At 35.8% G+C, this 14,144-nt stretch overlaps 1 protein-coding gene across 2 annotated transcripts in view; it reads left to right on the top strand.

The window, feature by feature from the left end:
- ORC2 (origin recognition complex subunit 2) overlaps positions 1-14,144 on the top strand; it is a 44,342-nt gene that overhangs the window by 15,212 nt on the left and 14,986 nt on the right. For both annotated transcript variants that reach the window (XM_069468794.1, XM_069468803.1), the window contains exons 6-11: positions 618-710; positions 1,909-1,940; positions 4,724-4,784; positions 7,758-7,951; positions 9,467-9,565; positions 12,371-12,480. In XM_069468794.1, the coding sequence (XP_069324895.1) occupies positions 618-710; positions 1,909-1,940; positions 4,724-4,784; positions 7,758-7,951; positions 9,467-9,565; positions 12,371-12,480 (589 nt within the window). The remainder of the gene's footprint in view (positions 1-617; positions 711-1,908; positions 1,941-4,723; positions 4,785-7,757; positions 7,952-9,466; positions 9,566-12,370; positions 12,481-14,144) is intronic.

Raw genomic sequence — 14,144 nt, forward strand, 5'->3', positions numbered from 1 at the left:
ATTAAAGATTATATTTTTCATTTAAAATGGCCCCTAAACAGAAACTCCCTATTCCATATGATGCTCAATTGTAGACATGGCCATCTGTTCAATACTATATTATATTTTTTACATTATTCATATGTATTGTAGAGCATTAGACACAAAATAAAGTGTACCACACTTTATGGAAAATTTAAGATATTTTAAAGTATAATTTTAACTATGCATAATTTTCACTTGATTTTAGTTCCCATTTTCTGGCCCTTTTTTCTCACCCCTAGCAAAGATGTGCCTCAGGTATATATGGTAAGAAATGGAAGGAGTGTAAGTGGTTGATGGAGAGAAAAGAGTATGATAATTAGAGAAAGTAACAAGGTCAGAGTTTTTTCTTTTTTGAGAAACATGGATAATTAATTGAAGGAAGATTTGAAGATGTGGAGAAGACAACTAATAAAGGTGAAAACAGTAGTACTCTTAATATGACTAGGTTTATTTATCATTCTGGTAAAAGAAGCAAGCAGGGTTTTTTTTTTTTTTTTTTTTTAAGAAGGTACATAAGTGAAATAAGGCTGTTTCCCTCTTCATCTGCTGTTGACCATTACAAGGTTTTTATATATTTCTTTGTTTGTTTACAGCTTCAGAACTGGCAAAAACACCAAGAAAAAGTGTTTCATTCAGTTTGAAGAATGATCCTGAAATTATGATAAACATTCCTCAAAGTAGCAAAAGTAAGACATTACCTCAGTTGTTTGAAAGGAGTTTTCATAGTTGCGTCAAGTTAGAGGTTATTTTTTTCTTGGCTATGTGATTTTTAAATATTCTTTTCTATTCTGAAAATTCATTCAGTAGAGTGTAGTTACTACTCTAACCTGTGTCCCTTTGTGTATCCATATTTAGCAGTTAATAAAAGGGGAAGCTATCGATGCTAATTGAAGTTGTGCAAATTGACAGGCCCAACTAGAAATAGTCTTTAAGTCCCATTGTCATTTGCTTGAGTTACACAGTTGTTCATGGAAGATATGGCTTTGGCAAATATTATATGAAATAAGGCCTTTGGGGTTTAGAAATTTTATAGATTGTAAAGAACTGTGGAGCAGCTGTTTTGAATGACCCATTCCAACTAGGTTAAATAGTGTACTTTTTATCTTCATTTATTTTTTATTAGAGACGGGATCTTGCTATATTGCCCAGGCTAGAGTGTAGTGGCTATTCACAGGTATAATCACAGTACACTGCAGCCTCAAACTCCTGGGCTCAAGTGATCTTCCTGCCTCAATCTACTGAACAGCTGGGACTACAGGCATGTACCACTGAGCCCAGTCCCTGTGTACTTTTTAATAATCAAAAATAAAAAGAGCAGGAGTTTGAGGTTGCTGTGAGCGAGGCTGATGCCATGGCACTCACTCTAGCCCAGGCAACAGCAAGACTCTGTCTCTAAATAAATAAATAAATAAATAAATAAATAAATAAAATGGGTTCCATTTTCTCTCTCTTTTTTTTTTTATTTTATTTTTTACATTTAATTTTTAGTTGAGATCCTTGAATGTGACTCAAGCTCACATTTTCACAGTTCATTTCTCCCCCTGACAATTCTTAGTCCTAACTCCTATTATCTATGCATAAATGCTGATGTTAGACCAGGGCAAGCACTTAGTTATACTGTCAGGGGCACTTGGAATGAATGACCTGGGGCTTCTCATTTTCTCTTGTTAGAATGCTACAGAAATGCAGGAAGTAGCTGTAATTAATTGAGAGTAATCATGTAATTAATAGTGATAATTCAGCCTCTAGTGGAGATATAATTAAGAATTCAGTAATATGTGGTAGGCTCTGTGTAGAAGCTGCACCTGTGTTTTTAATGAAACTAGACCATGATGAAAAATGAAGCATTTGTAGTAAGTCATAGTTTTTTGTTTCATTCTTTAGAGCATTCTGCTTCAGACAAAGTTCAGCTGAAGGTAAGCAATTGACTAAAAACAAGCAAAACCTTTAGTGTTACAAAGTAAGACATGATGGCCAAAAATTCATGAAAAATTTCCTCTTTTAATTTATAGAGTGCTTGGTAATTTACAGGTATTTGGCAGTTAAATACCTAACTAATAGATGGAGAATTTGAGATTCAGGGAGGTGAGAAGTGACTCACCTCAATGCATCTAACTAGGAGAGAAAAAAGCTAGAAAATGAAGTCAGGTCTTTGGACCCAGCTGTTGTGCTTTTTTTTTGCTGTGTCAGAACTATCCCTGGGTGACACTTTAGGCCTGATGATTTAAAAAAAAAAACTATCCCTGGGTATTTTTGACTTAGTGGAGCTCGCCTGGAATATTTGGGGTTTTGTTTTGTTTTGTTTTGCTTTTATATATAATGTACTGTTTGTTACCGGGGCGGGGGAGGGGGGTTGATCCTAAGATCCATTAAATCTATTACTGTATCCTTTTATAATTTACATTTGAAAACTAAACTGTTTTAGGTAAATTCATTCCAGGATATCTAAAAGAAATTGACAGTTTTTATCTCATCTTTTGTGTTTTTGTGGTTTTATTTTTTTCATTATGTCTTGTCAAGTGGCCCTGCCTGGATGTGGGCAAGCCCAAATAGGCATAGAGGAATCTAGGGCATTGAGTATGTGGGTGGTAAGTGTGTCCAGCCTTGGGTGGCAATAGGTTTAGACATGTCTGGTCTTATGTACAGACTAAGTTAAGCAGGCCCCTTAGATAAGAATGTGAGTATAGATATTTATGGCCTGTGCAAGAATGTCCTATTTAGGCAAGTCAAGGTGTGGGATTAGACATGTCAGAATCTCATTTGTCTTTAACAATGCTTTTTTCCTATATTATGTCTTGTATATTGTATCACTATAAAAGAAAAAAAATTCATTGCCGTAATCCACTCAAGAATTTAGATACATTAAAGCATTCTTCTCAAGTTGTAGTTACAGTCTGTGAGCAGGTCTTGTCAACTGTCCTAAAAGACAATCAGAAAACCTGTTGCTCAAACAGGGCTACACACTGCAATAAGAGACATCATGGTGACAGAGTCTTAGAAGAGCAAGTTCAAGAGAAAATATGTATAGGGCTTGGGGATCCTGTGCTCAAGTGCTGTAAGGAAGGTTTTTTTAAGATGAGGAACTAATTGATATTGGACAAAGTTGGGGGCATGCTGGTTTAGCATTGGGAGACACAGTCGGAAGAGGGTTTTGAAGTGTGTCTTGATAACTTAATGGTGTTTAATAACATAAACAAGCTGTTTGCCCTGGGGAGTAATCTGTTTGCCAAATGAGCAAACTGTCAAGATACTGTCCTTTTTTTTTTTTTTTTTTTTGAGACAGAGTCTCACTCTGTTGCCCAGGCTAGAGTTGCCCAGGCTAGTGTCAGCCTAGCTCACAGCAACCTCAAACTCCTGGGTTCAAGCAATCCTCCTGCCTCAGCCTCCCGAGTAGTTGGGACTACAGGCATGTGCCACCATGCCCAGCTAATTTTTTCTACATAGTTTTAGTTGTCCAGCTAATTTCTTTCTATTTTTTTTAGTAGAGATGGGTCTCACTCTTGCTCAGGCTGGTCTCGAACTCCTGAGCTTAAATGATCCACCCGCCTCGGTCTCCCAAAGTGCTAGGATTACAGGCGTGAGCCACTGTGCCCGGCCAAGATACTGTCTTTTTAAGCAAGAATTTTCTAAAACACTTATTTTGTCATGGGTGTTCTGAGTCCTCAGGCTTGAATTAAGCTATATACATGCAAATTGTCTCAATTCTCAATCTTGAAACCAATTTAGTAGAATACAACCTGCATTTTAAAAAGTGAAATAGAACAGAATTTAAAATCTCTGTTTTATAAGTATTACTTTATCATAATTTTTTTCAGTTATATGTATACACATGTGTACTGGATCAAGATGGCAAAATGTAAAAATAAAATCCTGACCAAAAAAATTTGAAACATACTGTAAACCCATTGGTAAGGGATCAGCTCAGTTATTATAGTATTATTCTTAATATCCCAAATCAAATTCTATTGACATTTGTAACTAGCACCAACAGCCTATGACAAGATGATAGACTTAAATTTTTTATCACATTTTCATATTGCCAAACACAATGTACTTTATCTTTTTATCAGTACTACTGGAAATTAACATGTATATAACAGTGGACATTTTAATGTACTAGAAATTTAATAATATTAAAGTATGTGAGAAGAAAACATAATTTGTGCTTCTATAAAAATTTAAAAATTTTTTATATGCAGAAAGTTAAAACGTATAAATCTCTGTTTCTCTCCTCCTCACAGAATGTAATACTTTAACATCAGTAAATTTCTAGCACATTAAAAGGTCCATTGCCATATACATAGAAGTGCCCATTTTCACTGCACATTATTTCCTTTTAAAAAAAATGCTGCTAATCTGATAAGTGAAAAGTGGTTCAAAAGGCTGATATACTCATGTTTTTTCTTTACATGATAAAAGTATATACATACTTTACAAATGTCTGGAATTCAATTTCTGGAGTCACTCTAGTAATCCTTTGGAATTTGTTATGTTGTTTGTTATGTTGTCTTGTTAGACTCTTTATTTTTCATTCCAACATTCATTTGTCATTATCTTCTAGGAATGAGGTTCATCTAGTTGTAATTTAGTCTATTGAAAGCAAAATATTTTTCTTCTTTTCTAGCCTCTTCCACTCAGATCAGTCATTAATTTTTATATTATTAACTATTTAACTATACTGCATTTTGTTTTTAAACAGAACAATGACAAAAGTGAATTTCTGTCAACACCACCTCGTAGTCTAAGAAAAAGATTAATAGGTATGTAAATTTCTTTTTACACGAAGATTTTATAAAAAGTAACATCTAAACAAAGGGCAATAATAGTTACGTATACAAATTCTAGACTTAGACTGCTTGGTTTTGGCCTGCCATTTACTGATACCTCTCTGCACCTCAATTTTTCATTTGTAAAATAGATATAATGATGATACCAGCCTCGGGGTTGTTTTGAAGATTAATTGAAATAAAGGATATCAAAAATGCTTACTGTAGTGGTTGACCTTGGTATGAGCTTACCAAGTATTAGCTATTATTATCATCTTTTATTGTAATAGTTATTATGACTACTTATTGGTGGCTTTTCATGAAAGAAAGGATGTGCTCATGTCCTCAAAGTATAGATTACTTAAGGACAAGGACTGTATCCTATCTTTTTTTTTTTTTTCTTTTTTTCCCTAGAAATCTCTCATCTTCCAATGTATCCTATCTTTTTAACTCAAACATTTAGCACTATGTCTTTCACATTATAATTAATGAATATCAAAGCCAACTAAAACATCTCTCTAATAAAATAACATGCCTTTTAGTTTATTTATTTGGAAGTGGTTGTATTGATTTATTTTGAAATTTTATAATGAAATAATATTAAATATTCATAGTTGTACTGACTGCCATACAAAGTCAAGTAAACAGACATGGGTCCTGCCTTCTGGGAAATTAAAAATGGTTTTAGATTTTGGAATATTTAACTTTGGGGCAAATGACTTGTTGACCTTTATATTTCTGTTTGTTTGTTTGTTTGTTTGTTTCCGTAAACTCAGTGGTGAGAATGACCTTTATATTTCAGAAAAATGTCAACCCTTTTCTTGGTGTTGACCCCTTGGGAGTAATAATATTAGCTAACATTGTTAAATTCAGCCAAACATTGGGGCTTCATCCTGTACCCCTTTCTTTTCAAGGTAGGAATTTCATAGAGCTATTAAAACTATATTCAGATATGTCCCATGTTTTGTTTTCTCCTCACCCAAAGAACAGACCTCTTTAGAGAGAAGGTGAACTTCCCTCTTCCTTGTCAATCACCATGAAGCATATATGCCTACATGGAGGAGGTATACTTGTAAATAAGGTAGAGGCATTTTCTGGAGCCTGCTACCACTTCTAAGCTATGCATATTCCATGGGTAGCAGTCAGTGCACCCCTTAATCTGCTAAGCTATATATGCCTGCATTCCTACAAATTCAAGTCTTTTTTTTTTTTTTTTTAAGAGAGGGTCTTGCTCTGTTGCGGGCTAGAGTGCATTGGTGTCATTGTAGCTCACTGCAACGTCAAGCTCCTGGGCTTAAGTGATCGTTCTCCCTCAACCTCTTGAGTAGCTAGGACTATAGACTCACACCATCATGCCTGCTTAATTTTTTAAAAAATTTTTTGTAGAGACACAGTCTCACTTTGTTGCCCAGGCTGATCTCAAACTCCTGGCCTCAAGTGATTTTCCTGGCTTGGCCTCTCAAAGTGCTAGGATTATAGGCATGAGCCACTGTGCCTAGCCTTTTTTTCTTTTTTAGTATCTATATTTGTTGTATGCTGAGTCTGGATAATCCTCTGAAATATATCTATTGTTCAAAATAAATATATCAGATTGGTTAAAGTTAACTTCATTCATATTTTGGAAGTTAACTTTTAAAAAGTTTATATCTGTTGAGTGTAAAACTAGCTTTATCCTTACTTGATAAGTACAAAACTAGCTTTATTTCTGAGGAGTGATGGGGGTGGGTTTGTTATTTGTTTAAAAATATAATTCTTGAAATCAACTCTGGGATAGAGTGTATATATTAGTAATGTTAGCTACCATTTAATGAATGCTATATTATTAATATTGGGATGGTGTTCTCAGCTGGCAGCAACAGAAAATTCCACGGTAATGGTTTAAGCCATAGACATTTAAGTATCTCACATCGTAAGAAGCACAGAGATCCAAATTCCATAGTTGATATAGTGACTCAACGGTGTCATTAAGGACCCAGGTTCTTCCTGTCTTTTTACTCTGCCACCAGTGTTTTTCATCTTTAGGTTTGATACTTCATATTGCAATGAGGCTTTTATAGCTTTAAGCTATGAATGGAAATAGGGGCTTTTTTCTTCTATAAATGAGGAAAGTCTTTCCCAGAAGCTTCTAGCTAACTCCCCTCAAGTCTCATTGGTCAAAGGGTTACATAGCCAACTCTAGTTGCAAGGGAAGCTTGGAAAGCAAGTATATGGCAGAAGGAAAAGACCCCATGATTGATCCTCTAGGGTGGGGCATATTGCCACATTTTTAAAAAATGGAGTTCTGTTAGCAAGAAAGAAGGAAGGGCCGGGCGCGGTGGCTCACGCCTGTAATCCTAGCACTCTGGGAGGCCGAGGTGGGCGGATCGTTTGAGCTCAGGAGTTCGAGACCAGCCTGAGCAAGAGCGAGACCCCATCTCTACTAAAAATAGAAAGAAATTATATGGACAGCTAAAAATATATATAGAAAAAATTAGCCGGGCATGGTGGTGCATGCCTGTAGTCCCAGCTACTCGGGAGGCTGAGACAGGAGGATCGCTTGAGCTCAGGAGTTTGAGGTTGCTGTGAGCTAGGCTGATGCCATGGCACTCACTCTAGCCTGGGCAACAGAGTGAGACTCTGTCTCAAAAAAAAAAAAAAAAAGAAAGAAGGAAGGAGAAGGGTATCAGGTATGACTGACAGTTTCTACCATGGTTCCTGTGTGTCAGACATTAATAGTTACTTTATATACATTTTAGTGTAATCTTCACAATGTTTTATTCAGTTAGGCACTATTAGTCTCATTTGCTAAATGAGGAAACTGGTGCTCAGAGAATTAATTAACTAGCTCCGGTGAAATCAGGAGCAAGTAATGACAAAACCAGAATTCAGACTCTTTCTTCCAAGCCCACACTCTTTCCATTCCCCACTAATGTTTGTCTCTATTGTCAAACTATGAGATTTTCCCAATCGCTTTTTTTCCTTCCACAGTTTCAAGGTCTCATTCTGACAGTGAAAGTGAATATTCTGCTTCTAACTCAGAGGATGATGAAGGGATTGCACAGGAATATGAAGAGGACACTAATGCAGTTGTACTCAGCCAAAAGATTGAAGCTCAGAATAGAGTAGTTTCAGCTCCTGTTTGCAAAGAGACGCCTTCAAAGAAAATGAAAAGAGATAAAACAGTAAGTGAAGAGACTTGAACCTTAGAGAAAAATTGTATAAGACCTCAAAGGTAAACTACCCTAAGAGAAGAGATCCATGTGAGGAACCAAAGTAATTTTTTTTCCACACTTTTCTACATTTTCTCAGCCTTACACATAAATTTCCACATATATTTGTTTCTATTTCTGGGCTTTCTATTCTGGCTTGTCCACATATTCATGAGTCAATACTACAGTATATGCTAAAAGTGACATCTCAATTCAGTTGTATAAAAAATGAACTTTTAAATAATTTTTTTTTTGAGACAAAGTTTCACTCCTCAGCCCGGATGGAGTGCAGTGGCATCATCACAGCTCACTGCAACCCCAAACTCCTAATCTCAAATGATCCTCCTGCCTCAGCCTCCCGAGTAGCTGGGACTATAGGCACATGCCACCACACCTGGGTAATTTTTTCTATTTTTGGGAGAGATGGGGCCTTGCTCTTGCTCAGACTGGTCTCAAACTGCTGACATCAAGCATTCCTCCCGCCTTGGCCTCTCAGAGTGCTAGAATTATAAGAGCGAGCCATCGCACCCAGCCTTAAATAAATATTGCTTGGACAATTGGAAACATGAGTTCTCAGTGTATCCCTTTTTATATAGTTTTGTTTTTATAGCATTGTTGATATATTCAAGTCAGTGTAAGTAATAAATGATGTGGCTTCAGATCCATGTTGAGTTGTTTGGAAGAAGACTGCAGACACTCTAGCTTGAGAAAGGCTAATTATCCTGGTGCTCTTGTATAGGTTCAGAGCAACCTAGAAGCCTGCTGCTGAAATAGCTTTCTGTCGCTTCCTTACCACCCTTAGAGGTTAGTCCTGCCCTAAATCAGAAGAGCAAGTAGTGAACCATTTTACTGGAATAGTAGGCAAGTCTTTTGTTTTTACCTTGCAGTTGATTTCCTCATTTTCATAGTACTTCAACTGTACTAATATTTTAAGGATTTGCTAAGACTATTTGAGGATCCTGATATGTAAAACCATCTTTTGTTTGTTTTTTTTTTTTTTACTCTAGATGGAAATTACATGTTGTAACTTAGGAATCCTTTTTAGGAACAGACTACTTCAGTTAGTTGTTTCTCTTTCTTTCTTTCTTTCTTTTTTCTTTTTTTGAGACAGGGTCTCACTCTGTCACTCAGGCTGTAGTGCAGTGGCATAGTCACAGCTCACTGTAACCTCAAAGTCCTGGGCTCAAGTGGTCCTCCTGTTTCAGCCTCCTGAGAAGCTGAGTAGACAGGTGTGCACCACAACACCTGGCTAATTTTTCTATTTTTCGTAGAGACGGGGTCTCACTCTTGCTCAGGCTGGTCTCAAACTCCTGGCCTTAAGCAATCCTCCCACTTCAGCCTCCCAAAGAGCCAGGATTACAGGTGTTAGCTACCACACCTGGCCAAGACTCTCACATGTCCTATTTTACACTAATATCACTGTCTAGTTTCTATATAAGATAAATATCTGAAATTGCTAAGAACTGACTTTACTCTGTTCACTTTCAGAGTGACTTAGTAGAAGAATATTTTGAAGCTCACAGCAGTTCAAAAGTTTTAACCTCTGATAGAACACTGCAGAAGCTAAAGAGAGCTAAACTGGATCAGGTATGTTGCAAGGAACATTACTTCTAACATTTTCTTACTGTGTCCTGAAAGGTACACTACATAAGCAACAAATCTGAAGAATAAGTGTACACAAACAGAAGTATTGTCCTGATCAAATGAAACACAAATTAATGTGATGTGGTTATTACATATCTATTTTATTATACAAATGGTAAATAATTCACTAGATTAGAATTCTTTTTGACATACTATATACATTTTTTTCCTCTTATTTGTCATTTGTTCACAATGCATAATAATCATCGGGGTCATGGTTTCCTGATACCCATGTACCATTCGTCTCTGTTATTTATTTAACCTACATGTTCAGTGAACCTCACACTGATCATAAAAAATGATTGCAACTTGACTTTTTCTCAGTTACAAATTTTGCAAAAAGTAGAGGCTATTCTCTTGATGATATTATGGAAAACCTGCCTGACATGATAGGGTAACAAGGTTACTATGTACCATCATTCCAGTACCTCATTTTACAAAAAATACCATACAGTTATACTTGTAGTTTTGACTGATCACTCTCTAAGAAGGGAGATAGAACCATCTGAGTGAGAAAATCATTCAGTCAGTAGTATATGGGGTTGATAATCTAACTCCAGAAGAGATTATTACTGGATTAAAGACCATCAAGGTTTTATTATCCTCTGTAAACCAGAATTTAGTGAATCTGCTACAGTGTACAGGGCTTTTGGTAAAGTTTTTGAGCTGTAGAAAAGAGAGAGGAGAATATGGGGTAAGGTTCTGTGACCTGAAAAACATGGTACTGCATGTTTTCTTGTCACCTGCCTCACTGGTATTGAGACTAAGATTAGAAACTAGGTGAAAATAAGTGTCAAGAAGCCAAGTTGTTCCAGGGAATAGATGGCACTAACATTTGCTTAGAGTTTATATTTTTATGTAAGCAACATGGGAGAAGGACAAATGAATCTAGGGTCAAAATAGGACCTCACAGGACTTAGGGGCAAAAAGATCTATAGGAGGATGAAAGAAACACCTGTTAATGAGGGAAAGGAAAACCTTTCATTGATTGTAGACATAGCATAGTTAACCAGTACAATCTCAATAGCATGTAACCATAAGCATTTATTTCTCATATCTGTGGGTCAGCTGGGGGTTGGCTGCTCCAGGATTTACCCCATGTCTCTCTTCCTCATTGGGCCAGCAGGCTGACTGAGGCATGTTCTTCTCACGACAGTGGCAGAGACATAAGAGAAAAAATGGAACAACACGTGACCTCTTAAAGCCTAGGCTCGTAACTGGCAGTGTCACTGCTGCCTCATTCTAGTAGCAACAGCAAATCACATGGCTGGAGACAAAGTCAAAGGGCAGGGAACTATACTCCACCCATTTAGTGGGAGTAACTGCAAAGTCATGTAACAAAGTATGGATACAGAGAGAGGATAAGTACTGGGGGCAATAGTACAATTCTCTGTGAGTATTAAAGTTTGAAATGAAAGTGCATGGATGAGATAGCATTCCAGAGTTAACACTGAAGTCTGAATATGCTCAGATAACCCAGTATAAATGACTACTGGGATAAGAGATTTTTTTAGCTACCTACTTAACAGTTTTACTTAGTGGTAGTTCTGTTTCTCTTTAAATATGTAGATAAATAAACACTGTACAGGCCAGAGTGCCTGGAATATTGACTGCGACTCTAATCTTCAGTATTAAAAGAATATTTTACTTGAAAGGTAGAATCATGAAAACATGGTAGTGCCAGGGTAAAGGTGCATATACAGCTTTTTGTTGGAGTTTTCATTTCAAAAAGTGAACTGTGTTTGGTTCATCAGCATGAATTTCCAAGTTTAGGGTTCAGAGCAATGCACCTTCCTGAGTTTATTATTGTTTTTAAAACTTAGCCATACTTATCAAAGATAAAGGATTTGTTAGAGATAGATTTTGGAAGAGGAGCAGTGATATAAGTTTATTTTACTAATGATAATGGCAAATAAATTATAAAGAACCTTTAATGTTTTCTGAGCATTAATATTGAACTGTTACCTTAGACTTTTATATTTTTTTCAAATCCATAGGTGGGGTTTTTTTTTTGTTGGGGTTTGTTTTGTGTGTTTTTTTGTTTTTGTTTGTTTGTTTGAGACAGAGTCTTGCTCTGTCACCCCAGATAAGAGTGCAGTGGTGTCATCATAGCTCACTGCAACCTCAAACTCCTGGGCTCAAGAGATCCTCCTGCCTCAGCCTCCGAGTAGCTGGGACTGGACTATAGGTGCTTGCCACCATACCTGGCTAATTTTTTCCATTTTTAGTAGAGACGGGGTCTCACTTTTGCTCAGACTAGTCTTGAACTTCTGACCTCAAATGATCCTCCTGCCTCAGCCTCCCAGAGTGCTAAGATTACAGGTGTGAGCCATCACGCCCTGCCTGAAATCCGCAGGTTTTTAAAAGTCTGTCTGGATTTATTGTTAAAGCTGGGAGGCAGATTTAATCATCTTATAGTAATGAAATTACTGTTATAGAAATTAAAGCCTTATATTTGGAATGTACAATCATTTAAATGGTTCTGGACAAAACTTAGCAAATTCTTTACTGTTATTACATATTTGTACTAAAAAGAATATTAAAATATCTTAAGAAAACAAATATTTAAATCATTTTTAAAGTATTTTGTATATTCAGTTGATACAGTCATTGTCAAACCTGATTAAAGTAATATTTCCACCAATAGCTTCTTCTAACCTCAACTTCAAAGGAAATAGTTTTAATTAGGATTGATTTGATGTATGTGGTTTGAGAATAATTTTTCCCCTCCTCTTCCTTTTTTTTAAGCAAACATTGCATAACTTATTGAGCAAGGTTTCTCCTTCCTTTTCTGCTGAACTTAAACAACTAAATCAACAATATGAAAAATTATTTCATAAATGGATGCTGCAGTTACAGTGAGTATTATTAGAAACCCTTGTAAAATAAATATTTATTTAAATCTTTCTGTTAAATCAAAGTAATTTAACATATTTAACTTTCTTTTCACAATGAGCTTGATATACTTATTTATATATAAAATAAATTGAGAAATGTTTTCCTTATTTTATGACTCACATATAGAAATGTCATTGTATTACTGTTCTCAGAAATTTTAGTTTTTAAGAAATTTGTGTTTTTAAGTTTATCAGCTTGACATTGGTAAAAATAAATAGCATTTATTAGAATTAGAAGTTATTACTCATAAAAATATTTGAAAATTTAATTTGTCAAGGTTAATAAATATATCAATTATATTTTCATTCAGTTTTCCACAGCATAGTTCCTTAAATAAAAAGTTATATATTTTTTTGAGTTTACATGCATGTACTATAGACTTTCAGAATTTTATGAGTAGGTTTGTTCTATAAACATCATTTTGCCATTTTAACATTATTTCTTAGAATAGTTTTTCAATTTTATCATTTTTCTGATGCCTCAGGTGAAATTTTAAATTTCCGTTAAAATACCTAACAGAGTGATTAAAATCAAACCATAGTATTTTTTAAAACTATAATTGCTTTTTTTTTTTTTTTTAAATTAAAAAAAAATTTTTTTAGAGACAGGTCTCACTATGTTGCCCAGGCTGGTCTTGAACTCCTGGCCTCAAATGATCCTCCTGGCTTGGCCTCTCAAAGCACTGTGCCCAGCCATTAAACTATAATTGCTTTTATATTTGTATTTAAAATATCTTAACATAAGGAAGTGCTTAAAATGTACACTAATGTAAACACACACACACACACACACACACACACACATTGTCACTGGGGTAAATAAGAAGGCAGGTAAGCAGTAAGAACATAGAGAAATTGTCACAATTGCCCTCAGTTGATCCTGGTTTTCTTTTGCCAATAATATGTCCAAGGGTCATGCTAAGAAGAGAATGATTATCTTCCCTGCAAGGACCTCAGCTTCTTTCAATAACTATTTATGGGTCTGTACATTATAAATTTATAAAGGAGTTCTTTGCTCTAATCCCATCCCCCAGCCCATCAGTTCTTCATCTCCCAGTGTGTTAACTCAGATAACTTTGATTTGCTCTGCTTCCCAGGTTAGACTTTATATATAGTCGGCTACTTCAGAATTGCTAGCTCTCTGAATTCCCTTGCCTCTTCCTTTCTGACGCTTCAGCATTGCTAATTTCAACCTTTGTGGGTTATCTCTTTTCTTTTCTGCTATTTCTAGGCTATGCTGCATTGTCAGAGAGCATCACATAAATACTATTTCCTTCATAAACAATCGTGAAGTTGGACTTTAGCTTGACCCCCTAGTGCTTGGTGTTCTGGGTGGTCTCTTTCACTCTCTTGGCTTCAGTTACTTTTTGTATATGAATGACTGCCATAACTGTTATCTCCAACCCAGACCTCACACCTCAGCAGCAGACTTGGATATCTAAATGAATATTGGAAGTTTCTACTTGGATGTGTTGTAAATAATTCAGCATACATAAAACTGAACTCATGTTAAACCAATTGTTTCCACCTGACCCTGCTAATGCAGAACAGAATATCACCCTATTCATATAGTTGCCTATGGTAGAAAACTGAATCATGCTTAAATATTCCAGTTCCCTCACCCT

Source organism: Eulemur rufifrons, chromosome 1 (genome assembly GCF_041146395.1).
Source record: "Eulemur rufifrons isolate Redbay chromosome 1, OSU_ERuf_1, whole genome shotgun sequence".
Lineage (NCBI taxonomy): Eukaryota > Metazoa > Chordata > Mammalia > Primates > Lemuridae > Eulemur > Eulemur rufifrons.